Source organism: Sorex fumeus, unplaced genomic scaffold (genome assembly GCF_029834395.1).
Source record: "Sorex fumeus unplaced genomic scaffold, SorFum_2.1 ptg000010l, whole genome shotgun sequence".
Classification (NCBI taxonomy): Eukaryota; Metazoa; Chordata; class Mammalia; order Eulipotyphla; family Soricidae; genus Sorex; species Sorex fumeus.
This window is the reverse complement of record NW_026606067.1, coordinates 18,717,246-18,744,298: the sequence shown is the minus strand read 5'-3', so window position 1 is coordinate 18,744,298 and position 27,053 is coordinate 18,717,246. Positions and strand designations below refer to the sequence as shown.

Sequence of the window (27,053 nt, the reverse complement as noted above, 5' to 3'; positions counted from 1 at the left end):
GGAGGAACTGAATGCAGGTGAGGGGTCAGCAGGTGGAAGTACACAGACGCACACACACACACACAGACACAGACACACACACACACGAGCACAGGATTTTGAGTGGGGACAGGGGATGCGATCTCCGAGCCTCCTGTGGAGGTAGAGACAAAGAAGCAAAGAGAATGTCCAAGATGACCCAAGCCTCAGGCTCGGGTGGGTTCAGCCCGTATGTCCAAGAACGAACAAGGACAAACATCCAGATGCGGCAGGGAAAAAGGCAGCAGCCGAAGAGCAGGACACAGGCACCCATGGGACCGGGCGAGCAGAGCACCCCTCGCCGAGCACTGCCCCAAAACCCAGTGCTGACACCACCTCTGCGCCCGCGCCCTGCCGGCCTTCCCTCCCCCAACCCACTGGGACACCTGCCAGCCCCGAGGACCAACCTTACTGTCGAAGAGCGCCAGGGGCTTCACGGCCTTGAGTGCAAACCTGGCCACGGCGAGCAGGAGGGAGCAGAGCACCGAGTGGTGCTCCACCAGCAGGTAGTGGACAGGCTTCTGCTCCAAGGCCAGCTCCACGATGGACACGGGGCCCTCCACGGCGAGCCACGCATCCTCTGTGTCCAGGACCGGCACCTGCATTTCGTCCCGGCTCACGTCGGCCTGCAGGTGACAGAGAGGGAAGCAAGGGCTGAGCCTGCGTGCCAACCCCAACCTGGAATTCAAAGTTGCTCTACCCAGAAACATTTTCCAGGATGGAGTCACAATTTCGAGATGAACCCATCAGAGACAAGAGCACTTCCTAAGCGTAGGAATCTGTGGAGCACTGGGCAGCGCTGAGCCAGGCCAACTCCAACCGACTCACTCACCTCCATCAGGGTCTGCAGAAGGTCCAGGCATGAGCCGAGGAAGGACGTCAGGGCCGTGTCACTCATCCCCACGTCCTGTGGTGGAAAAGGGACCTGTGAACGTCTAGAGCGAACGACGTCACTCCCCCAGGAAAAGTTAATGCCGATTGGGCTGGGGGGCTGGGCCCCATTCTGCAGGGCTCAGGGTTTCCTCCTGGCCATGTGTGGGTGTCGCCTTGCAGTGCTCAAGGAACCAGAGGGTACCACAGCCACAAAGACTCAGACGACACACCTGAGCACTGCCAGGTGTCCCCCCCAATGCTAAATAAATCACAACCAATCAACTCATGGACATGAAGCACCGCTGAGAATGCAAACACCACGTGCATGAACATACATGCACAAACTCACACAGCGCCCTCCAACCAATAAGGTGGCTCTGGCAGTGCTTATTGTTCACAGCACAAGACTGGTGGCAGGCTGAAAAGCACAGGTGTGGCACACAGGAGCCCTGGGCTTGAGCTCTGGTACCACAAGGGTCCTTGAGCACTGCCAAGAGCAACCCTGAGAGCAACTGAAAACATCAAGTTCGGTGACGGCAAGATGCACGTGTCTGCCCTGCCTGAAGATATTCAGATAGTCATTTCAAACTCAGCCAAGTCCACTACCAGCTACAGACCCCACCAAAGCTGGAGTTTCGGCACACGGGGATGCCCCAACTCTGTCCCAGCATGTGGGTACACCCTGACTCAAGTCTTGTGTAAGTGGAGTTCAATTATCTGATGGACTGGAGGGGTTAATCCTGGCCACAGACGGTGAGCAATCTCCTTAACGGTAGCCTCTCCGTGCTCCTCGTCTTTTGCTTGTGTCATCAGAAGGGCCACGGGCTAAGTCCGTCCCCGCAGTTACTCAGTCCTGGGCCAGGGCAGGACCAACGAGACCCACAGGAAAGATCTCACTCACCCTCCGGCACAGCCTGTCCTTTGGTGCTTTTCCAACCTGAGACAAAAGAACACAAAACAGTGTGTCACCACTGCGACAAAGCAGTGTCACCGTGCACAGAAGCAGAGATGTAAGTCACCAAGCTGATCAGCATAAAGGTCAATTAACTGTGGTGACAGTCACTGAGTCAGTGAGGCTCCTCCTGTTTCCTTCCAGCGAGGAGGAGTGGTAAGAACTCACTGACAGAACGGCCAGACACGCTCGCTTCCTCCTCACGGGGGGTAAATTCAGAGCCAAGCATGGAGGATCAAATGGGACCGTGGCATGGACCACTGCCAGGTGACACGGCCACACGCCCGTTGGTGCTGAGACAGAACAATAGAGAAGCCCACGAGGGCTGGGGGGAGTTCTGCGAAAGCTCCAGCTAAGCGGACAAGGAAGGGAGCAGGCAAGAAAGGTGGGTGGGTGCAGCCAGGAAGAATGTGACCACGAGCCATCACCGAGTAGAAACATGAGGTGTGCGTGGGGGGCGGGGAGTGGGGGCTGGCCCTCAGGCATTTGAGGATGAGGTTCTTCAGGCTGTCAAATTGCCAGCCTTGAAGTTACGTTTACCTAGTCAGCATGAGTGCAACGGGGTATGGCAGCAAAAAGTCTGAGAAGGCCACTGAAGATAAACTTCTAATACAAGTTAATGAAGGGAACCAAACATACAAAAAATCCCACAGTCCATGGAATTTAAAAGGCCCTTTCTGTACTCCAGAAAGACAACACTTCCCAATTCGGAAGCGAGCCACAAGACAGCCTTACCTTATCCATCAAGTAGGCAGCAGCGGAAAACCTCTTAACCAGGAACGTGTTCCACATCATCAACGCGATGCCTGCCCAGCGAGAGAGCAGAGCGTGACCGGATGGTGATACATTCCCAATAAACACAGCAATTCATATGGCTACAAAATTCCTTACACCCAACCTAACGTCTGTAAAATAACAGCCAGGACTGGATGGGAGAGGCGGTACGGGGGCTGCTCAGCTAGCAAGGGCCACTGCACTTTCACGCAGAAGCGTGGGCGGTCCGGGGTGGGTATGGAGCCTCAAGCAGGGACAGGAACTGCCCAAAGCACCACCAGGTGGGCCCCCCCAAAAAATCAAAGAAAATCAGAACTGGGGTCATAGGAAGATAACCATCGCCCCTCCCCCACAACCCCCCCAAAAGATAACCAAATGGCCACGAAAGATATAAGATTCACATCATCATTTATGAGACAAATGCAAATTGGGATCACAGAAATACTATTAAGTCACCAATAAAAAGGCTAAATGTTCTTAACGACAATGCCAACAGTTGACAAGCATATGGAACAATCAAATACTCCGACAGAATGGGTGAAATGACAATGGTGAAACCACAGGGTCTGCTTCAATGGCCTCCTTGGAGGTGTTTCCTGGTCTCCCTGGAGGTGTTTCCTTGTCTTTTGGGGAGTGAGTTTTTTTTGTTTTTTGTTTTTTTTTGCTTTTTGGGTCACACCCAACGATGCACAGGAGTTACTCCTGGTTCATGCACTCAGGAATTACTTCTGACGGTGCTTGGGGGACCATATGGGATGCTGGGAATCGAACCTAGGTCAGCTGCGTGCAAGGCAAACACCCCACCCACTGTGCTATTGCTCCAGCCCCACGGGGGTGAGGGTTTTCATGGTCTCTCTGGAGATGAAGGTTTCAATGGCCTCCCTGAAGGTGTTTCTGTGGTCCCTCTAGAGGTTTTTCTCTGGAGGTAAGAATTTCTGTGTTCTCTCTGGAGTTGCTTCCATGGTCTCCCTGGAGGTTTCCGTGGTCTCCCTGGAGGTGAGGGTTTCCGTGGTATTTCTGGAGATGTCTCAGTGGTCTCTGTGGAGGTGAGGCTTTCCCGTGGTCTCCCTCACAGTGTTTTGTGGTCTCACTGAGGTAAGGGTTTCCGTGGTGTCCCTGGAGGTAAGGTTTCCATGGTCTCCTGGAGGTGAGTGTACCTCCCACAGCTCTCACAATATGAAGACGGGATGAATACAGAGGGTGCCACGGGCAGCATTTTCACCAAGTCGGTGATGCGCAACACCCCCAATGTCCACCAACTGATCTTATTCATATGTAAACACCAAATAAAGTGACGAACAAGAAGCATTCAAAATCAGAAACAGACACAAACTACGGGAAACATTTCTTAAAAGACATCCAAGTACCGCACTTGTGTGAGGGGTTTGATCCCTGCACAGTGAAAACAATCTGGGCTGAGCCTTTCCCCATCCCACACTCACCGGCAAGTCAGAGGGGCAGCACCAGGGCTGGACTGTGGAGGAGGCCTGGCTCAATCCCTGCCACTGACAGTCCCCTGAGCTCTACCAGGAGTGACTACCCCATGCCCCCAGCACTGGGGCCAGAGTCATCCCTTAACACCACTGGGCATGGCCCAAAGTTTAAAAGTACTAATTTGGGGCTGGAGTGATAGCCAGCGGGCAGGGTGTTTGCCTTACATGCGGCTGACCCGGGTTTGATTTCCAGCATTCCATATGGTCCCCTGAGCACTGCCAGGAGTGATTCCTGAGTGCATGAGCCAGGAGTAACCCCTGAGCATCGCTGGGTGTGACCCAAAAAGCAATAAATAAATAAATAAATGTACTAACTTAAAAAGCAGATGGCACTGAAACGGGAACTTCAGAACTGTCAGGGGGCACAAACATGCTGTTGGCACGGGGTACTGAGTGGGGGTGCTGAGGTGTGAGGGGGACTAGAAGTCTCATGAGGCACAGGCACTCAGCTAGTTGCAGGGTGCAGTCTCTCTGCACATCAATGCCTTAAGCATGAACACTGTTGTAACCACATCACCTAAACTACATTATTTAAAAAAAACCTTTAAAACCAAGAAGAGTCTTGCCTCCTGTAATCACCCAATCATGATTCCAAACCCAGTTTACTTACCATTCTGAACGTGTGCATTAAGAATGTGCTTCAAATGTTCTATGGATCTAACAAAAAAACGTGCTTCCTTACATGCAGGGAGAAAAACAGAAAAACAGAAGAGGTATCAATTACTAGATGGCTCACATACAAAGAAAAATTTCTGACACAACTTTCTATGTAAAACAGCCCCAGGATGCCAGGGTGAAGAAATCCCAGTTAGAAGCGATTTCTCTTAAGCCCAAAGTCTGATGTCTCTCCAACCCGCATGATGCATCTACCGACACCTGGAAAGCCCCGTGGACCACGCCCTGAGGCGCTCACCTCCGGGTCCTTGTTCCACTGGACCACGTACTCCCAGCAGCAGTGCGCATGCAGCACGTCGGGCTCCAGGCTGCAGGGAAACTGCTCGTAGGCCAGGCACAGCAGCTCTGCAAGACACGGGGGTCACTTTCGAGCTTCGGGGACATGCGCTCCGCCTGGCAGTCCCATGGCCCCACAGCAAGGGCTTACCTGGGGTGCCGACCAGGTCTGTCTCCCCCTCTGACGTCTCAGAGACACCTCTTGAAACCTCTTGGGCTTCATCTGGGTTTTCTGTGTCCTTACTGGCCAGTTTTAAGACGTCAGGGTTGAGGTCCTGCTTAAATATCCACTTGGCGACGGTATCTGCAATACCGCCTGCAGGGAAGGGACAGGAGCAAAGGGCAGCGGGCTGTGGGCCCCAGGGAGAGCAAAAGTTGTGACCGCGAAACCCGAAACTCAGAGCAGGGCCAGTGCATGAGGGTTGCGGGGTACTGAGCCCCTGCACCCCCACGGACAAGCACACAACCAGAGATACACACGTGTCCATCCACCCTGGACTGCTGCTGGCCAGGTTCACTGGACACTGGCTGCAGCTGCCTGACATGGGATTCAATGCCAGTGAGAGCAGCGATCAGCTCGCACGCCCCAGCAGGACTCCCCTCCTCTCTCCCCCAACTACCCCCAGATCACATGCTCCTTCCGGTGAGTTGGCTGCTCTGAGCAGCACCTGCGAATTTCTGGGGCCGCTGTGGTACGACGCAACTGTCACTGAGCTGCACAACACAGCCGACGCCATCACAGCCAGGGCCCCAACTCATAAACACAAACCGAAGATCAGCCAGGACCAGCTAGCCGACGGCGGGGCCTGCTCTGCTCTGCTCAGACTGGTCCCTCCACCTTTCTGCTGTTTGAGTCAAGGTGAAACAAACCACCAGAAGGACCTTTCTGCACAGGGGCTGCTCCCGAGGGCACCACCTCCCAGTGACCCTGAGAGCGGCTGCCTCGGCTGGGCTCGTTTTTCAGCTCTGCCTCCTCGACACCCCCAGGTCTCACTCCAGCACCAGGCTCTGGAGAGGGGGTGTGAGCCAGCGTTAGGATGGTTTCCCCAAGCTCCCACCAGGCTGGCAGCAGGATGAGCAGTGAATCTACCACTAAAAAGCCTCTATCACAAACAAGTCCTGCAGAGAGTAGAAAACTACACAAAAACCCCTCGGTGCCTGGGTATGTCCCAACAGCCCAGTCGTGACAGAACAGGAGGTCTCAGAGCTGGCCAGGACCAGCCTGCTCCTCACCCCCACCGTGCCCCCAGTCCGTGACTCCAGCAGGGGAAACAAGGTACTGGGAAAGATAAGGGAGGGACGCCCTGGGACCGAGGACGCACAGGGGAGGGCCAGGGGCGGGGTAGTGAGCTGTTTCTGGAGAAGGACGCCTTTGAGCTGGTCCTTAAAGGCGAGGAGGGGGGAGGCTCACTCTCAAGCCTGTGTTCTCGCCCAAACACACATTTCGCTCGCTTGCCTCTCTGCCTCTCTGCCTCTTCTCCACTCTTGAGAATCCTGTGTTCTGTCTTGAACATGTGTACCCTCCATTCTCTCCCCTAAGTGTCAATACGAACTATCTCGCATCACCAAAAAAAAAAAAAAAAGGATAAATGAGGAAGAGCTAGAATGAGCCCTCATCTCTGCAGAGAAACAAGATGGAAAAATAAAGGTCCAGACCAAGTGGGAGCAGAGGGCAGGAGGAGAGTGTGGCTCAGACGCACAGACGCCTCAGGTGAGCGAGGGAGGGAGGATGTGGGGTCCCAGCCCACAGGAGGGTCAGCCAACGTCAGCCACAGGCAAGGCCAGCACCAGAGCCCTGGGCCTCTCTCTGTGGCCCGACCAGCCTGTGAAGCTCCAAGTGCGCTGAGTGCTGTTCCCGTCTCTGTCCCTTTGGTTCCTGCTCCTCGGTCTGGGGCAACCGAAGCCCCACTCCAGAGAGATCCAGACCTTGGGAGGCAATGGCTCCCCTTGCCTCCTTCCAGTAACTTCACCGAGAGCCCGCGGAGCGGCTCGGCCCGCAGGGAGGACAGGCTTACCTTTCCCTCCCTCCAGTAACTTCTTCACCGAGAGCCTGGGCAGCGGCTCGGCCTGCAGGGAGGAGCCGCGGGGCCGCGCGCCGGCCCGGCTGAGCAGCAGCGTCTGCAGGAGGAGGCAGTCTTCCAGCTGCCGCAGCAGCAGCTTCCAATACTCGGAGTCCAGGGACAGCGCCTCCCATGAGTCGGTGAGACCCTCCGAGTCGGTGCTCGCAGCAGCCTGAGGAAATGAGCAGGAAACGCTGGGTGACCCGCTGGCCTGGGCTGGCCTCGGCGTCCACCTGAGCGAGCTTGGGAGGGCGCGGCCAGTTCCGGGCAGGCTCCAAAGCCGCCTCCAGGCAGAAGTGCCTGGCTGCAAGGACAAACCGCAAGGCTGGGAGCAGTCGGCATCCCCCCACACCAAGAACCTGCAGATGCTACATGTCAAAGTTATGATGTCCCACAACACGCAGACAATGTCGCCCAGGAAGAGACAGGCGACCCACAATGGGCTGTGTGGCCAGTGAGGCCAGGACACTCACTCACCTTCTTCTCAGAACCGCTGCTGGACAGCTGGGCGGCCACGGCGTGTCCCACGTGTGCTGACAGCAGGGCGGCCCCATTGTTCTCAGACTGGACACAAGCGGCCCGCATCTGCTGCCACCACGGGGACACAGACTGGGAGTCCCAGCCCTCATCGATGGCCACTGCAGAAAAGGGGACAGGCATAGGAGAAACAGTGAGAGCTGCTGGGGCCCAACGCTTGGGGGGGCCACGGGCGTGGGGGCCAGGGCTACATGCAGGGATCAGACGGTGTGTGTCACCATTGTGTCTGGGATGGAACCCGGCAGACGCAGTGCAGGCCTAAATTCTCGTGTTACATAGTTACACATAAACCCCCTACATGTTTCTGAGTGAGCAGATGAACACATCTACAACCCGCTTTGTTCAGACATGTATATTTAGAACATGTATATTCCACAGGTTCACCTCACTCCTGGATATCACTGCATACTACTACAAAATGTTTTAATATAACAGATTAATCAGGCCCAGAGTAAGACACAGCTTGCCTCCTCCAAAGACCTTTCATTGCATTGATCTCACCAGGTTAAGGACAAGCACGATCACATCACATGGGTTTCTGAGAAGACACACAACAGGAATTCCCTCCTCTAAGACACACTCCAACGTCACTGAGAGGTTTGTACTAATACGGAAAAGGGTCTCGCAATGGCACATTTTGTACAATGCTGCTCCTGTGTGTGCAGAGAATCGAGCATCCCTCTCCTTCCCGCAAACACGAAGCCATTATGAGAGGGCCATGTGGGCAAGGGGCCAGGTCAGCGCCAGGCCGTTCAGCCAAGGGACAGGACAGCGCCAGGCCGTGCAGCTGAGGAAAAGGACAGCCCCAGGTCTCACCTTTCATCTTGCTCAGGAGGGACAGCATCGTGTGAAGACAGCACACAGACTGCGGCTGATCCAAAATGTCCTTTTCCTTCGAAAGCCAGACACTCAGGAGCAGAGACTGGACCAGAGGGAGAGTCTGTTAGCACAGATGACGCCCGAGAACAGCAAATGCCTCTTGTTCTGCCGCGAGCGCAGGCGCACACCTGGGGCTGCGGCGTCCCCTCCCAGAATGTGGGGAGCCGCCTCTGAGCCCATTCCTTGTCCTGAGGCCAAGCACTGCCCCCAGCTCCAGTCTCTGCTCAGAGGCGCAGCACACAGGCGGCCAGGCTACAGCAGAGGTTCTGTGACAGCTGGTCGGCTGGCCAAGACCACGGGACGAGAGAGGGAGCAGGCAGAACCGTGAGTCGGCCCTCCTGTGGCCTTGGGGAACTGCTATGGAAAACTCAAACTTGGGGGCCACAAGACAGCACAGGGCTGAGGGCACACTTGTTCAGCCCAGGCTCGATTCCTGCAGCTCGATGCTCAATGCTCCCCCAAGCCCTGGAGGCGCCCAAACCCCACCAGGCGCGGTCTAGGGATACCCAGCATGGCAAGGCCTAAGCATGTAATCTGTAGGCCCTGAACTGAACTGACAGCTGCACTGAGAATTACCGGGGCGGGGACCCCCAAAATTGTAGAGCACTGCTTGGGAGCCCACCAGAACACCCAAGTCCAAGCTGCCTGGGTGGGAGGTGTCCAGGGGCTGCTCCAATGGTGCTCAGGGTCACACTGGGACCTCCTGCACACCAAGCATATGCCCCAGTCCGCTGAGCAAACTTTCTGGTACAAAATAATCAATTGCAAATATTAAGAAGCAGCTGTTTGAGGGGGCAGAGTGATAAAACTAAAGAGAGGGTGCTAGTCTTGCATGTAGCTAACCTGGGTTCAATCCCTGGAACCCCATATGGTCCCCGAGCCCACCAGGAGTGATCCCTGAGCACAAAGCCAGGAGTAAGTCCTGAGCACTGCTGAGTGTTGCCCAATCAGGGAAAAGAGAGAGAGAGAGAGAGAGAGAGAGAGAGAGAGAGAGAGAGAGAGAGAGAGAGAGAGAGAAAAACAGCTTTTTCGTCTGCAGTTAGCCATGCCTGGTAATGCTTGGGGGGCAAGGCTGGGCCGGGTCTCTGCAGGCTAAGCTCTGCGCTCGCTCTCTTGAGCCACCTTACTGGTCGAGCGAGAAACACATTTTCAGAAAGACACACCTGACATTGTGTCGTGTAAGGTAACTGCATCAGTGTGCCTCCTTAACTCGGAGGTGTGTTAAGATTTCAAGTCTCCGCACAGAGAGGACAGGGATAATCAAAAGTTACCAGCAGGGGCTACGTGTGTACCTGGTATCTGCTGACCTTCAGAGGATTCACTCAGAGATAAAAAGTGGGGCCAGAGCAATAGCACTGCAGGTAGGGTGACTGCCTTGCACACAGCCAAACGGGGTTCGATTCAGGGTTCCCCACATGTTTCCCCAAGCTCGCCAGGAGTAATCTTGACCGAAGAGCCAGAAGTAACCCCTGAGTATCACCAGATGTGGCCCCTCCAAAAAAACTAAAATAAAAGGTGGGGCTGCCAGAATCTGGAAAAAACCTGAGTGCCCGAGAACAGATGACTGGTTAAAGAAACTTTGGTACATTTACACAATGGAGTACTACGTAGCTGTTAGAAAAGACTAAGTCATGAAATTCACATACAAGTGGTACTACATGGAAAGTATCATGTTAAGCGAAATGAGTCAGAAAGAGCGGGATAGACACAGAAAGATTGCATTCATCTGGGGAACATAAAGCAACAAAAAGGGAGACTAGCACCCAGGAATGGCTGAGATTAGTACCAGGAATTTTGCTCCATAACTTGGAGGCCAGCCACACATGCTAGGTGAAAGGGAAGCTCAGATAGAGAAGAGAGCACCAAATAAAGGGTGTTGTGAGGCCCCTCCCAGGGTGGGAGAAGCATGTTAAAAGTAGTCTATAGACCAAACATGATTGCCACTCAATGCCTCTCTTGCAAAACACAGCACCCAAAAGAAGAGAGAGAGAACAAGGGGGAATGCCCTGCCACAGAGGCAGGGTAGGACGGGGGGGATGGGGGGTGGGAGGGATGCTGGGACCCGTGGTGGTGGAGGATGGGCACTGGTGGAGGGATGGGTACTTGATCATTGTATAACTGAAACCCAAGCACAAAATTTGTAAGTCTATAACTGTACCTCATGGTGTTTCACTAATAAAATAAATAAATAAATAAATAAAAATAAAAGACACAGGGAAATGTAAGAATGTAAAAAAAAAAAAAAAGGTGGGGCTGCCAGTTCATGTACTTGCACAAATAATTTTTGAAAACTGAAAATAGAAAATTGGAGAAGTGAAGGAAATTAACTTGCGAGAATGAACATTCCTGTCCTAGCTTTGCAGGTGCCTGTTTCCCACAATTGCCAGAGGGGCAGGTCAGATGAAGTCTACAAGGAGAGTGCTACAGTACACAACCAACAACTCCCAGAGGCAGGACGACAAACAGTGTGTGCGCAGGGGTGTGAGAGGGTGCCACTCTTGTGTGCCTGCTCTAAGCTACAGGCAACGAAAAACTAAAAAGCTGGGATTCAAGGAGTGAGAAAGGACAGGCTTCTTGGGGAGTATGTGTGTGTGTGTGTGTGTGTGTGTGTGTGTGTGCGCGCGCATGCACGCGCGTATGTCTTGTACTGAGATAGACCTCAGCCCCTCTACCACTGAGTATCTGTGTTTCTGGGTGTGTATATATCTGTGTTTGTGTGTGTGTGTGTGTGTGTGTGTATGTGTGTGTGTTGTGCCGAGAGAGACCTCAGTCCCTCTACCACTGAGTATCTGTGTTTCTGTGTGTGTGTATATGTATCTGTGTTTCTGTGTTTCTGTGTGTGTGTGTGTGTGTGTGTGTGTGTGCTGGTACTCAGGCCCTCTACTGCTGAGTGTCTGTGTGTGTGTGTGTGTGTGTGTGTGTGTGTGTGTTGTGCCGAGATAGACCTCAGGCCCTCTACTGCTGAGTATCTGTGTTTCTGTGCATGTGTATATGTATCTGTGTGTGTGTGTGTGTGTGTGTGTGTGTGTGTGTGTGTGTGCTGGTACTCAGGCCCTCTACTGCTGAGTGTCTGTGTGTGTGTGTGTGTGTGTGTGTTGTGCCGAGATAGACCTCAGGCCCTCTACTGCTGAGTATCTGTGTTTCTGTGCATGTGTATATGTATCTGTGTTTCTGTGTGTGTGTGTGTGTGTGTGTGTGTGTGTGTGTGTGCTGGTACTCAGGCCCTCTACTGCTGAGTGTCTGTGTGTGTGTGTGTGTGTGTGTGTGTTGTGCCGAGATAGACCTCAGGCCCTCTACTGCTGAGTATCTGTGTTTCTGTGCATGTGTATATGTATCTGTGTTTCTCTGTGTGTGTGTGTGTGTGTGTGCGCGCGCGCATGCACGCACAGACTGTGACTGCTGAGGCCTGGCCCCAGATCCCTCTGGTCCTGCACAGGCTTTCATTCATCTGTGAAACACTCTGGACGATGGCCAACAATGCCCACCGCCTCGGGGAGACAGGGGCAAGAGGGAAAGACTCTGGCAACGAGAAAGCTTACCAGCAACAGCTGCGGGCTGAGCCCCGCCGCCTCCAGGGTCCGGCACATGTCCTCCGTGGAGGTCTCCCCATGCAAGCACTTCCAGAAGAAGAAACTGCCTGATGAGATAGAACAGAACCTGCTCACCACCTCAGACACGCTCACACACTGTAAGCCAGTCCCCGAAGAAGCGGCTCGGCACGAGAGGGAAAGGCACAGCTCCATCTGCTCATCTGAACAGAGCAGAGAGCAAACCTCCCAGTCCGATGCTGTCCCTGGAGCAGACCCAGTCAGGCCACTCAGATGGCACCTACACCGAGAGCACCTCTGTACCTCTGCCCAGCAGAAGAAACATACAGAGTGTGTGTGTGTGTGTGTGGGGGGGGGGGGGGGTCAAACTACATCCTGGAGATGCTGTGAGTCCTCCCCTGGAAACGGAGGATTCACAGGACAGTCCCTTCTTCCACCCACCTAAGGCCACATACTCCTCTTCACTTATCTTCTTCACGCTGACAACATCTTTCTCATACTCCAAGTATTCCAGGAATGTTTTGGCAGGCAATGTGCCATCCACATGATCAGAAAACCGAACCGTGGTCCTGGTGTTCTCTCGCTTGTATTTCTCCAATAATGCCTGGAGCTTGAACAGTTCTTTCTCATCAAGCCTTAGTAACGCTGCCAAGTCCTTAAAAACAGGAGGGAAAGGTTCTGGATAGACAAAGTGTCTTTCTTTGAATCTACCCCATCAGTGTCAACCCCATCATCCGAACTGCAAGACCCTGAACCCGAGATGACAATTTCTCCTTGAATCTTGACTCTTGAACTTAGGAGCAGTTTATCTGAAAAGAATAAACTAATCCTGAAATGACATATGACTACAAGGGCTATGAAAGTTCCTTCAAAGAATGTTTATGAAAAAATTTAGGCACCGAAGGATGTGTGACCGTCCAGGAGACCCTGCGATAGACTCAATCAACCTGAACTTTATTGCATAAAATGACTTGACTGCTGAGGTAGAGAGAAAAATTAAAACTCCAAAAACAGCTTTGTCTTGTAGTGACTAACTTATGGCTATAGTATTTACAAAATATAATAAAATCTTATCTATAATCCCAACAATTAAAAATATGTCAGTTTGCACAGGCTATTCCCATTATCTCTTTTTTTTCCCTTCAAAAAATTTCAACTCATGTATGAGTATTTAAAATAAGAATCTTCTGGAGAGACAGCACGGGAGTTAAGGCCTTTTGCCTTGTATGGGGCCAACCCAGATTCAATCGCTGGCACCATATGTGGTCCTCGGAGCCCCACCAGGAGTGACCCCTAAGCACAGAGCCAGAAGTAAACTGGGTGTAGCCCCAAAGCGCCCCTACTTCCCCCAAAGAGAAGGCCTGAGACCCTGCCTAAGGTCCCGGCAGTATGAGACAAAAGAGTATTCTCTCAACTCTACTCAGAGAAATTTCATTTCCCTGTGCAAAAAGCAAGCATTAGAGAAGCATGGCTCATAAATGAGTGACAGTCACTACTATAAAGATGAGACGGTGCTGTCCCATTACTTTTCATAGAATAAACACACAGAACATTTACTATCATTTATATTAAATTCTTTTAAAAATGGAGAAAAAACCAATTCTGAGCAATGTAAAGTACCAACAATTAAAATTCTGGCATAGGGGTTATGGTGCTGCCAGCAGGTCAATCTGTACCTGTGAGGTGAGTGCATCAGCAGCCTGATGGCGCCTTCAGACTTCCAGATACCCCAAAATTGCTGCTGTGCCTTTGGCCAGACACCAAAAACTTGGGACAAAGTTTACCAAGAAATTAAACGGCCAAAAGTTAGGTATGTGGGAGACACACCTACAAACCACCTCCAGCCCAGCAATATAATTGGAGGCAAGGCCTCTCTGGTTCCTGATTGAACTGCTTAATGGCCATGATCCCAGAGAATCAGAAACAAATCTTGAAACCCAGCAGCTTTTGGCAGAAATGTGTCCGGTCCCTGCAGTAGGTTACCAGTGCTAGGCCACCCCAGGTGGGAATAGGTTTCGTGCCTTGGCCTGTTCCCCCTGGCGGCCCAGTGGCCACCATCCTCCAGAGGCCACTGGACAGTCAGGTTTGGGCCTGCAGTGACGAGACATTTTGGGCCTCACGGGATGGGGGTGGAGCCGATCCTGTCCTCCCCACCCCAACAAGACCCCAAGTCATCGCCCACGAACGGCCTCTCTGGCTCCAGATCAAGCTGCTAAACAGCAATGATCCCAGGGACTCAGGAACAAATCTCGGAACCCAGCAGGTTTTGGCAGAAATCCCTCTAGATTTAAGTGTTAAAATTTCAGAATTCCAAAATCGTACAGTCACTACTGCAGCCATGCGACATCATATGTTATTCATAACCAACAATAGAAAACAAATTGTTTACTGTTGCCTTTTCTGCAGATCTGAGTGTTGGGGTAAAATCCCAAATAATAATGGTGGATATGGCACCAAAATATTGAACGTAATCAAAGTAGAAAGAGAGTAATGTGGAAATCATCTGCCCCACAGGTAGAGGGAGGGTGTGGGATGGGGGTATACTGGGGTTTTTGGTGGTGGAGAATGGGCACTGGTGAAGGTACGGGTGTTTCATTGTATGGCCGAGACTTAAATCCGAAAGTTTTGTAACTGCTCTCATGGTGATGCAATAAATGGAAGTATAAAAAAATGAAAAAAAAAATGCTGAAAAAAAAGAATATATCATCTAATTTTTTTATTCTTTATCTCTTTTGTAATACAATAAAACTTTATATTTGGGGCTGGAGTGATAGCACAGCATGTAGGGTGTTTGCTTTTCACCTGGCCGACCCAGGTTCAATTCCCAGCATCCCATATGGTCCCCTGAGCATCACCAGGAGTGATTCCTGAGTGCAGAACCAGAAATGCCCCCTGTGCATTGCCGGTTGTGATCCAAAAAGCAAAAAAAAATTAAAAATAAAAAGAAACCTTTATCTTTAAAAAAATAAAATAAAAATAAAATTCTAGCATAAATAATAAATATTTAGCAGTCAGACACATAAAATTCAGCAAATGAGCTTGCAAAGAAAGTATATCTTCACATTTTAAAAAACTCTTCTTTTTCTTTTTGTGTCTGTGTATAATGGGGGATGGGGGTGTCACAATTTTTTAAATTCCTCATTTCTGTATCTAATCAAAGAAAACTTTTAATTACAATGTTTTCAAAACAGAGACTATTCTGTATGTCATAAATTGAGATTACTTACATTATCAGAAAATGGTGTGTCTGAATGAAACTCAAGGGAATTTAATTGATTTACAGACTCATAAAGATGGAGCAATTTCAGCTTACTGTCACAAAATTGTAGCAATCCTTCATCAACAGACTCCAGCTCTAAAAGAAAAAAAGAGAAATACATGAAATACCCAGGAAGACTCAAGTAATGCCTTTTGAAAATTAAATTTAATATCACATGACTCCCTGCGGCTCCGTTACATTTAACTGAGGGCACTTGAACTGTCACAGATTAAGAAGGTAAAGATGATTCTCTCCTTGTGGCAAACTGTCTCAACTACTTAATGAAATAAGTTTCTCTACAAAATAGGAAGGAAAAAAGAAGACAAAGAGAGAAGTATTGTAATGTAGTCTGACACTGAAATTCAGAAATAAATGGTCTTGGGCTGGAGAGACAGCCCAAGTGTGAAGGTGTTTGCCTGGCATGCGTTCAATCCCTCTTGAAACCCCAGGACCCCACATGGCTCCCTGAACACCATCAAGAGTGATCCCTGAGCACAGAGCCAGGAGCAAGCCCTGCGCACGGCTGGGTGTGGCCCTAACCAGCTGCCTCCAAAGACGTGGTCTGGAGGCAGAGTTCCTGGGAGCAGGGTGCATCTTGGCCACACTCCGCAGTGGTCAGTGGTCTGTCCAGGCAGCACTGGGGCAGGATCACACAGCACAGTGTGAAACCCGGGACTCCAGCGTGCAAAGCCTGCACCCCCCTGCAGAGAGACGGGAGAACACTCCCCCATGCTGCCCACGGTGCTCACGCTCAGAACAGGGGGCAGAGAGCAGTCCTCAGGGAGCTCGGGCAGAGCCGACTTCACTGAAACTACAGCAAGAGACTGGAAGCTGAATCCCACGTCGCATCCCCATCAGTCAGGTTCCCTTTCCTTTCTTTTTCCTGGGGGTAGTGGTGGGGGGCGGGGAGACTGGGCCACACTCAGTGATACGCAGGGATCATGGGTACTGAGGGCTGAACATGGGCCTCCTGCATGCAAAGGATGTACTGAGCTGAACTATCTTTCAGAGGAAAATCCCAATACATTCCTATATGACAAATATTTACATCTAACATAATTATTCCTCCTTTAAACGGCAGACACTGCTTCCAGCCCGCATCTCCCATCCCGAGCGGGCCCTCCTAACACCCTTTATTTGGTGGTCCCTTCTCTAACTGAGCTGCCTTATCCCCCAGCATGTGAGGCCAGCTTCTAAACTGTGGAGTATAGACCATACATGGTGGCCACTTAATACCTCTACTGCACACCACAACACCCAAAAGGAGAGAGAGAGAGAGAGAGAGAGCAAAAGGGAATGCCCTGACACAGAGGCAGGGTGGGGTGAAGGGAACAGGTAGGGACGAGGTGGGGGTGATGGGAGGGATGCTGGGACCATTGGTGGTGGAAAATGGGCACTGGTGGAGGGATAGGTACTCGACCACTGTATGACTGAAACGTAAGCACGAAAGTTTGTAAGTCTATAACTGTTCCTCATGGTGATTCACTAATAAAAAAATTTTTAAAAACCCCACCCATTTCCCCCCCCCTCCACCATAAAAAGGGCAGACACTGTAAACCCGCACAAACTCTTACTTAGGATATAGTCATCTGAACACTACTCAAATTCTAAAATGTCAGATAGTCAATACCTGACTTTTTTTTTTTTTTTTTGCTTTTTGGGTCACACCCAGCAATGCTCAGGGGTTACTCCTGGCTTTGCACTCAGGAATTACTCCTGGCGGTGCTTGGGGGACCATATGGGATGCCAGGGATTGAACCCGGGTCGGCCACATGCAAGGCAAACACCCTACCCACTGTGCTATCTCTCCGGCCCAATACCTGACATTTTTAGAAGTCTCATTTATGAGTACATTTGGTTTGCTTGCAGGCCAGAGCAAGATCATATTTACTTAATAAATTGTGAGAGTGGGGTTGGAGCAACAGCACAGCGGGTAGGGCGTTTGCCTTGCACGTGGCCCACCCGGGTTCGATTCCCAGCATCCCATACGATCCCCTGAGCACTGCCAGGGGTAATTCCTGAGTGTGTGAGCCAGGAGTAACCCCTGTGAACAGCCAGGTATGACCCAAAAAGCAAATTAAAAAAATTGTGATAGTTTATTAAAGCCTTAAGAAATAGGATGATGTTATTTGTTTAGGTTTTCTTTCTTTTTTTTTTTTTTTCCCCATACCCAGCAGTGCTCAGGAAATACTCGTGGCTCTATGCTTAGGAATCACTCCTGGTGGGGTGCTGGAAACCATATGAGGTGCCCAGGTTGGCTGCGTACAGGACAAGTGCCTTACCTGCTGTGTTATCACTCTTGTCCCAAGACAGGAATGCCTTTTAAAATGCACCCTGCATTTTAAAGGACACATTCTAAATTTGGTTTATGTATGTAGCACTGCACTGTAACATTGTCCTCCTGCTGTTCATCATTTGCTCCAACAGGCACCAGTAATGTCTCCATGGTGAGACTTGTTACTGTTTTTTTTTTTGGTATATCCAATAAGCCACAGGGAGCTTGCCAGGCTCTGCTGTGCAGGCGGGATACTCTTAGTAGCTTGCCGGGCTCTCCGAGAGGGACAGAGGAATCGAACCCGGGTTGGCCATGTGCAAGGCAAACGCCCTACCCGCGGTGCTATCACTCCAGCCCTGTTTATGTATGTACAGAAAAAAAAAAAAAGAACCTCAAATTGGATATTAAAGTCCCAAAAGAGAATACCATTTGTTTATCAAGCGAGCTTAAGTTGGCTTGGTTATAAATATAACTGTCAACATTTACCAGGCTTCTATAATCGTTTCTAAAATTTGAAGTCAGATCACAATCTCCAATCCATACAAATCCTGTTACCTTGGTTTTTAAATGTGTCCATTAAAGTCTGAGTGATATTTCTTAGACAGGAAAACAGTAAACGATCACTCGCCAAAATGCTTTCCAGAGCCTAGGAGAGAAGATTCAGCCATTTGAAAGGTTGAAAGCAACAATCGAGTTGTAAGTTCTCTCTTTGTGCCTCCTCTTTTCCTGCCCAAATTTCAGAGGGACGCTCCATATGAAAACTCTTTTACAAACACCCAAGAATTAAAGTGGCTCCGTAAAGAACACTCAAGCCATTTCATTCTAGGCAAAAGACCACATGGAGAATGAGACAAGAGGGAAACAACTGACACAAAACTGTGCGCCTCAGGGAACCAGGAGGAACCAAGCTGTTCCCAAGAGGGTCTAGGTGCGTCAGCTCCCCTCCCTGAAGCAGGAATAGGTGGGGAGACACAGATAGATCCTAAAGATGTCACCCCAAGTGCAGAACGACAAAGCACAACAAGCGAGGGAAGCACTGGGTCCGGAGCCCAGGCCCTTAGGAACGGGGGGCTGGGAGGACACCAGGCGCTTCGACAACACCAATGCAGGGTCCATACACCCGCATTGACTGTTCCTCACTGGAACTCGGGCTGGCACTGGTGTGTCTGGTAAGATCACTTAACTACGAGACAGAGAGAGGTGCCAAGGGACCCAGCCCAGGCAGCCGAAAACCTCCAGAAATCAACCACCACATGCTCATGGCCACTCTCCACATGCTCAGGCTGAGCCTCAGCCAGGAGTGACCCTGTTCCTGGACCGCGCAGTCGCATCCATGCGGCTTCACAAGACATACCCACCCACGCTTCAAGAGCACTGCACCACACGTGATGGGGTGCAAGTAGGAGGCAAGCAGTCTTAGAGGGAAATATTTTCTTTACAGACTTATAGAAGGGTTTAGTAGCCCCTGGGTGAAACACAACAATCTTCACACTTCTTCCTCTAAGGATACTTTTTTGTAGCGTTCTCAGCAGTTTTTCAGAATAAACAACATAAAATATATTATTTGGGCAGGGATTGGGGTTTGGGATGGAAACATTCAAAATATGATGGTGGGAAGGTGTAATGATGGTGGGATTTGTGTTTGAATATTAAATATGATCAAATAGTGTTAACTACTCTATAAAATAAAAAAAAGTAAAAAAAATTTTGAAACCACAATGCCCAAAAGGGGGGGAGGGGGGGGGAGAGAGAGAGAGAGAGAGAGAGAGAGAGAGAGAGAGAGAAAGAGGAAAAGCACCTGCCAAAGACGCAGAGGCAGGCAGGGGTGAGGGATGGGAAATGGGAGAGAACCTGGAGACACTGGTGACGGGAAATGTACACTGGTGGAGGGATGGGTGTTGGAATACTGTATGACTGTAGTCCAATCATGAATGGCTTTGTCATGCTCTAAAAAATTTATATGTATTAAAATATATATATATATATATATATATATATATATATATATAAGCTACCTGTGATAAACACAGTAACAATTGTCACAATGGAGATGTTACTGGGCCCGCTCGAGAAAACCGATGAACAACGGGAGGGTAGTGACAGTGATATATATATATATATATATATATATATGAGGGAGACAACAGGCACCTCTACACTTTCACAAGAGCAGAGAAAAGAACAGACAAGGAGACTCAAGTCATCATATTTGCAAAGAATCAGAAAAATGCTTTTCTTTTCTTTTTGTTTTTGGCTTTTGGGCCAAACCAGCAGTGCTCAGGTTTTCTTCCTGGCTCTGCACTCGATACTTTTCTGCAGGCTGGAGCTACAGTAGTACAGCAGCAAAGGCGCCTGCCTGCCCACAGTCAATACGGGTTTGATCTGCAGTACCCAGAGACTCCCGAGTGCTGTGGGGTGCAGTATCTGAGTGACGAACGAGCAGAGAAGAACGCCTGAACACTGCCCAGGGTGACCCCAAAACACCAAACACTTTTCTTCAGAGGATGTGTGGTAAGTATAAGCAATCATGTAATATATCATGTAATATATACACTTGCCTGTTTTTTGGTTGCAGGATACTTAATATCAAGAATCAATTCCTTTATTTCTTTTTCAACCAAATCTAGAGAGAGAGAATTAAAATTTTTACTTTTTAACAAGTCAACTTGACTCTGAAAGAAATCGGCACAAATTTACATGACCAGGATCTCTGCATTTCCTGACACTCTTTCATTTTCACACATTTTATTTTATTTTTCAGCGGGGGTTGGAGTCAAACCAACACCCTAGCACTGCTGGGGCTACCCCTGGCTCTGTGCTCAGAGGTTGCTCCCAGTGGAGCACAGTGGACAGGGCAGGGCTGGGAGCGAAGTGGGGTAGCGGTCATCTCTTTGGCCCTCAGTGTTATAAATTTTAATACTTCCTGGATAATTTTATCCTTCCAAGAAAAAAATCCAATGAAAAGTACATGTACTTCACCTCATTCCAAAAGGGAGTCGTAAGAGCTCATAAATATGCTAGACTATTCCATTTACAATACCCTCGCAACTTCTAAAATGACATAACAGCACATTCTGTCATTTTCCTTAAGGGTACCAACCAAGATTGGGAGATTTTGCTTTCAGCAAGGCCGCAAGTTTCTTCACTAAGTGCATGTCCTTCGCGCGCTCACTCTTCTTATCACTAAAACAACAAACACAACAAATGCCCACAGGAACGTGAAACGATTTTGCTTCTACTTCCAAAAAGCTCCAATTTTTTTCCTTTCTACGCTTCCTGGTTACTATTAAAGATCTCAGGCTCACAGGAAAGGACCAAGGACAGGCAGCAGTTCTGAGAAACAGTAACAGAGACGCACATTCAGGGGGAACTCCAGGGGAGCGAGCCCCAGCCTTACCTCAGGGCTAAGTGGAAAGGGACGATCACGGTCTTCACACTCCCACACACTGGGTCCACCAGACAGATCTGGTGTGTCTGAGGCTGCCAACTCTGGCTGGTAACGTTATTTAAGCCCATGATTTTGTAGCCAGGATACAGAAGCCTAAAGAAGTAAAAGCATATGAGAGAGAGAAGAAATGCCAAAGGGTGCTTTTATCAGAGCTTAGGAACCCTACACTATCATTCAGATCAGGAGCATTAATAAGGGCGATTTTGGAAATACCAAAAACCCAACTAAAGCAAGACTGTTGAGTTTGACTTCACTAAAAAACACCAGAAAACTTAACAAACTCCACTAGGTCTGTGTGTTATCACAACAAGGCATTTGCCTTCTGAACATCATCCCCAAGGAAAGCCTGAAGGGACCTTGACTTTGCCCCGACAGACACCGGGCAGAGGCGTCACCAAAGTCAACTGTTACATGTACTGTTTGTGGAGCCAGGTATCAGAATCCAGGCCGCACACGCTCAAGGTCTAGTGCTCTGCCGCTCTGCATTTCCCCAGCCACCAAAGCCAGCTTCCATGAGCAGCAGCACCACGGCCTCTGCAGGAAGGTTTCGTTACTCAATACTCGCTCCCTAGTCAAAATTCAGGCACACATAAGAGACCCAGGACAGAGCACAGCAGAAGCAGGATGGGGAGCACAGCAGAAGCGAGATCGGGAGCACGGGTGAAGCAGGACGGGGAGCACGGCAGAAGCAGGACGAGCACAAGACTCTCAGGAACACGTGTCCGGTGTGCGGCTCTGGTGCCAGCGTTCCTTCCCGCTGCAGGCTCTCCCGGCCGTCGATGCTGGCGCTGCGGCTCACCTGCAGTGCTTCCCCACGTTGAAGGCGCCAACCCGGGGCCCCTGCTGTGTGTTCCACACTTCCAGAATCCCCCGCCGCGGGGCGTAGATGACAAGAAACTGGGCCACGCGACTTGGGCCCTGGGTACTCCCGAAGGGGGAGAGGTCAGCTCTGTCGGGCACTCTCTCGTGCAGGTCCTCCACAACCTGGATCCAGCCCACCTGGGCATCTCGGTACCCTGGAGGCGGGAAGGAGTTAACCGGTCAGGTCTGGGTCACCTTCTCACAGACTCGGGGGTATTTTAACAAGAGGTGAGAAAAGCCAGGGAAGTTCTTGATCTTTTTTCTTGGACAGAAAACAATTTTAATAAATACTAAACCAACCACCTTCCTATCAGACCTAAATACTCTGCTGTATTTGCCTCCAGTCACTTTCTTCCTTTGAAAATGAAAGAAGTAACTTTAGCATTCAGGGTTCCCCATTTGGGATCCCTTCCCGCTGTTTCAAAAACCGACACCTCAGTCCGGGCAGGGGATGAGCTCGACTGGTCAGGCACCAGCATCATATGTGTGAGGTCCTGGGCTTGATCCCCAGTACCCAGTTCATGGCTTCTCTTTCTTTTTTTTAAAAAAAGCAAGCATAAACAAAGGATTAAATAGTATCATCAGTCAGGAGCTAATTGGTGAACAGGCAAACTGATTCTTTTCTTAAGTTCTGGAAAAAGTACCTTTCCACATGCGTATTGCAATCCCTCGGGATACGTCTAATAAAATAACTCTGCCAAAATCATCTGTTACTGCTGCCAGTGTGTTACAGGGAGACAAACAGATACTTTCACCGAGGCGTCTCGAATCAGGAAGCCCAAACCTAAGATTTAAAACAAAATGAGAAATTTGGATTCCAATCTAGAAATACATCTAAAATAATTAACTATATAAAACAAAATAGGATGAGTTTGTTTTAATATAATGAAGTAATACCCTTAATAAATTAGTAGTCTATTAATTAGCCATACCTGATATTTGTGATAGATGTTTTAAAAAACTCGGGGGACACACCCAGCAGTGCCCAGGGGTTACTCCTGGCTTTGTGCTTAAGAACATGCACAGTGCTGGGGATTAAACAAGAGAGCTAGCTGCATGTAAAGCAAATGCTCTCCCCACTGTGCTATCACTCAGGCCCGACATTTTAAAGTTTAGTTGCTGTAGTCTGAGTCCCATGCTGACTTGGAGTTGGGTCTAGTGGTTTACATACAAACAGATACTTCACTCTACATCATACATTTTAAAGAGAAAAAGTCACGGTCAAAGAAGTTTTCCAGCATTTCAGCTAGGTAGATGGACACTTGCGACAAAGCACACAACAAACACATATGGAGCACTTTTAAATGACAGGGAGACAGAATGCAAGTAGACAGTCAAGAACCACTGCATTATAGCCTTCATTTATGCTGCAGTGGGAAAAATAGTCCACACCAATGATTTTCAGAGGTGCCACTGATGCAACGAGCTGGACAAACCAGCTCTGCACGGCACACGGGGAAATAACTATGTCTCTCTGGCACTGAGGTGGGGCGGGGAGACACACTTGCCTCACAGCTAACGGGGTGGCTGGTTCCACCTTGGGTTTCTGCTTCTGAAAGGTTTCTTCTTCGTGCTTACTCTTCCAGCCAAGCCAACCACTGAAAAGCAAGAGAATTTGGAATAGAACAGAGACCTCCGGAGCTGCAGAGGACAGACTACTAAAAGATCAATGAAAACGATATTCATAAAAATGAGACTGTTTTCATCTGTTGTGTGATTACCTGGCAGCATTAAACAGAGCAGAAGTGAGTTTGCTTGCAACGGCGAGTGCCACGTGAGACAGCAGAGGCTGTGTGCTGCCCTGGAGAGAGAATATGGGAGAGGGAACTCAACCACTGACAGACGGAGACAGAAAGCGTGCTCAGACTTTTGACAGTGGGCTTAGTTCAAAAGGTTCTGAAAAGCTGTGGAGACTGGACTAGCAGGCAAGACAAAATCAGTTTCTCTCAGACCACACAAGGAAAATGTGAGGGTGGACATCAGCGATGTCACCGCAGGCTCCTGCACAGAGTTCAGAGGCCAACTCACCAGCGGCCTGTTTCATCTTCTGGATTTGCCTCTTTTAGCTTTAATTCAATTGAATGAAAAATCACAGTAGGGCATTAAGATGGCAATAATGCAGCTCTCTCTTTTGCCCTCTTGGTTCGGGGGCAACCCCCAGAGTGGAGTTGTCATCTCCACACAACTGGCCCTTCTCCCTCTTGAACATGATTTTATAATAATAATAATAATAATAATAAGGAAGTACGGACAAATTCAAGGTTGCTTTAAAAGTGAGAAATAGAGCTGCCCAATTTGACACCTGACTTTCCCCTATTTCAGAAGCAGTTTCTACCACTTCAGCCACTCTCATTGCAGCCTGCTTGGCCCTTCCACCCTCACGCTCAGGTGCCCGGGCTGCTGCAGCACTGACCGGCCTGGAGGGCACATGCGGACGTCCATGTGAAAAGACAGCCTGACTGTCCGAGAACTCAGGGCAAGGAAAAACAAGTTTTCTCACACTGAATTTGGCACGTAGTCTATCAATCTAAAGATGCTTAGGGGAAACTGAGTGCAGAATGACCTCGAACCTAGGAAGCAGAACTGTGTCATCTCTCCTCCATACCCATCTGTGTGCAGGTGGAACAACCACAGTGGTTCAAGACCTGCCAGAGTAATGACAGCCTTACCTCTAAGGCATAGAAGAAGCCCGTGAATGGGTTGGAGCCGACGGTGATATACTGAGACATGGCGGGCAGGCTATTCTTGATGGCTGCATTATAGCCACCGATGTTGGAAGCAGTCTTCATTTGATCAAAAGGGGTCAGAGTCATAATACCTAATGAGAAACAGCAACACGTGATCTGGGCCTTTTTCATGATTTCCCCCTCTAAACTTCATGCTACATATTCAGTCTAACCAGTCATTTGAATAACTTCAAAATATCACAGACTATACATTTGGCCATCAGTACATCCTTCAAGCTGTACCTTCTACACAAATAAAAAACCAACCACCTACATTTGAAAGGTTTCCTATCAAGTCCTGCTACACAGTGTTCCAGGTATGGAATAATCTATGCCCCCACCAAAAAGGTTCTCTTCACAAAAAACATACTCTGTTGTTCAGAAAGCAATGAAATAACTTCTCCTTGATCCTTTAAGAGCAAGAGCACACAGACTGACGCCCATGCCCTGTGAGTAACAGCGATGTAAAGTGGAGGGTGCTTAGGCTTCCCACGGAGACCTGAAGTTCATATGCAAAGGCCAAGGGGCAGTGTGCGGAGGAGACAGGGCAAGAGAGGGACCATTCCAGGCAATGTCAGGCCTGTGGGCTCATGGAAGGCCTGGAGCTTTGGTCAAGAAAGAAGAGCAAGGTCTGGAGGGATAGTACAGGGGTTAAGATCTGCCTTGCAAGACAGACCCCAATTCTATCACTGAGCACAGGGTCAGAAGTAAGCCCGGAGTCCAGAGTATGCCCGGAGTAACACACACTCATCAGGTGTAGCCCCTAACAAACAAACAAACGAGCAAGGCTAAGGCTGAGGAGAGGGTCAGGGCAGCAGAGAGGTGGAGAGAAGAGTCTGGAGATGGGAGAAGGAAACAGAAAGAGCATGAAATGTTTTCTTCCAGAGATAGAGCAAGGCAGTTAGGTGATCCAGTCAGCTGACCCTGGCAGAGAGAGACACAGTTCCTGGGGGCATCACAGCTGTGAAAGCCCAGCCAGGAACCAACTGAGTCCAGCAACCATTGCCAGAAATTTGGGCGAAGACCAAACGGAGATGTTTCCTTCAAGAAAGACACACCCCATCATGAAGGCATGACCAGAGGAACAGACATGGTAAAATCTCCTGTGGGAAAAATCAGGTGCCTTAACTCTGGGATCTCAGCAGGTCCTAAAGGAGGTAACATAGGCTAAGATGTGGATCGGTAAAATGAGAGAAGCTGCTCTTTCTGTTGGGTAACATTGCTTTGTCCTTCAAGAAGCTTAGGTTTTATCTGGTTACACCCATTAATCTGGTTACACCCATCAATCTGGTTACACCCATCACAGTGCTCCTGAAGCACTTCCACTTCCATTGTGTTTACATGTAAACATGTAAACAGTCTTCCCTATGCTCTCCTTCCCACTCAGTTAATCAGCTTTCCCCTTAATCAGACTTTGTTAATTTGTAAGATCAGTTTCCCAGAAATCTATGATTTTATATGTATGAGTGAAATATTGCCTTTCTCCTCTCCTTATGCCTTATGAATAGTTTACCTTAAGGTAATATCCTTTTTGTATAGATACAGGAAGACCGTTAACATTATGCTTTGTAACTTAGGATTTGATTGGCCTTGAATATTATTCACTCCCGGGCATCTGCTTTCTCGACTTAGCCTCAGTTGCCCTTAGTTCCTAACACCCCAAAGCAGGGTCCCGACGAGGGACTGAATGGACCCAGGGCAAGCGGTGAGCTACCCTGGCAGCGAAATGGGCCAGGCCAAAGTGCCACGATTCTTAACTAAGTTAAGAGTTTGATCATGGACAAATGCTGTCATGATCCAAGGTAACGACAAGACTAGGATCCTGCCAGGGGTGGGAAAGACTATCTGGCCTGAGCACCATAGTCTGAGATTGAGATGGCCCTAGGAGAGCAATTCTATAAGTTTAATATATTTCTTACTGCATCCATACAAAATGATTTATATTATATTCTTGTATGCTTGTTGGACAAGGAGAGGAGAGGCACGCCCATGGGATTCTGCTCTAGGGTGGGTCCTCCTGCTGAGGAAGGATCTGTCCTAGGAGCGGTCTTCCCTGAGGCTAAGATTTCTACTCCTATTGATTGCGACCGCACCTAATTGTTTCCCCAATTCCTCACGGAGAGAGGATTTAACTGTACTGTAGGAGCGGGCTGGGGAGAAGGAAGAAGAGAGTTCAGAGAGGATCAGAACCCAGACTCCAGAGAAGGAGGATGAAGGGGAATGGAGAAGGAGAATGAAGTAGCTGGGGGAGGAAGAATGGGGGCAGAGACAGAAGGAGAGATGAGGAGAGAATCAGAATAAACTACGACTAATACCTACCAGCCTGGCCCTCGTTCCTTCCTCTGCCTGACCATCGCCATCGACCTCTCCGGGGTGGGAGAAGGGTGAGACTACGGAAC

General features: G+C 49.5%; 1 protein-coding gene across 1 annotated transcript in view; it reads right to left on the bottom strand.

The window, feature by feature from the left end:
- The window catches only part of RAB3GAP2 (RAB3 GTPase activating non-catalytic protein subunit 2), a 74,546-nt gene that overhangs the window by 4,684 nt on the left and 42,809 nt on the right, over positions 1–27,053 (bottom strand). Inside the window, exons 10-31 of the mRNA XM_056110840.1 lie at positions 24,598–24,746; positions 23,650–23,729; positions 23,437–23,526; positions 22,573–22,712; positions 21,867–22,083; positions 21,017–21,160; positions 20,720–20,802; positions 20,178–20,242; positions 18,175–18,265; positions 15,313–15,440; positions 12,527–12,740; positions 12,077–12,174; positions 8,475–8,580; positions 7,599–7,759; positions 7,077–7,293; positions 5,213–5,377; positions 5,024–5,130; positions 4,721–4,787; positions 2,579–2,649; positions 1,793–1,828; positions 851–925; positions 426–644 (exon numbers count right to left, since the gene is read on the bottom strand). Coding sequence (XP_055966815.1) covers positions 426–644; positions 851–925; positions 1,793–1,828; positions 2,579–2,649; positions 4,721–4,787; positions 5,024–5,130; positions 5,213–5,377; positions 7,077–7,293; positions 7,599–7,759; positions 8,475–8,580; positions 12,077–12,174; positions 12,527–12,740; positions 15,313–15,440; positions 18,175–18,265; positions 20,178–20,242; positions 20,720–20,802; positions 21,017–21,160; positions 21,867–22,083; positions 22,573–22,712; positions 23,437–23,526; positions 23,650–23,729; positions 24,598–24,746 — 2,723 coding nt within the window. The remainder of the gene's footprint in view (positions 1–425; positions 645–850; positions 926–1,792; positions 1,829–2,578; positions 2,650–4,720; positions 4,788–5,023; positions 5,131–5,212; positions 5,378–7,076; positions 7,294–7,598; positions 7,760–8,474; positions 8,581–12,076; positions 12,175–12,526; positions 12,741–15,312; positions 15,441–18,174; positions 18,266–20,177; positions 20,243–20,719; positions 20,803–21,016; positions 21,161–21,866; positions 22,084–22,572; positions 22,713–23,436; positions 23,527–23,649; positions 23,730–24,597; positions 24,747–27,053) is intronic.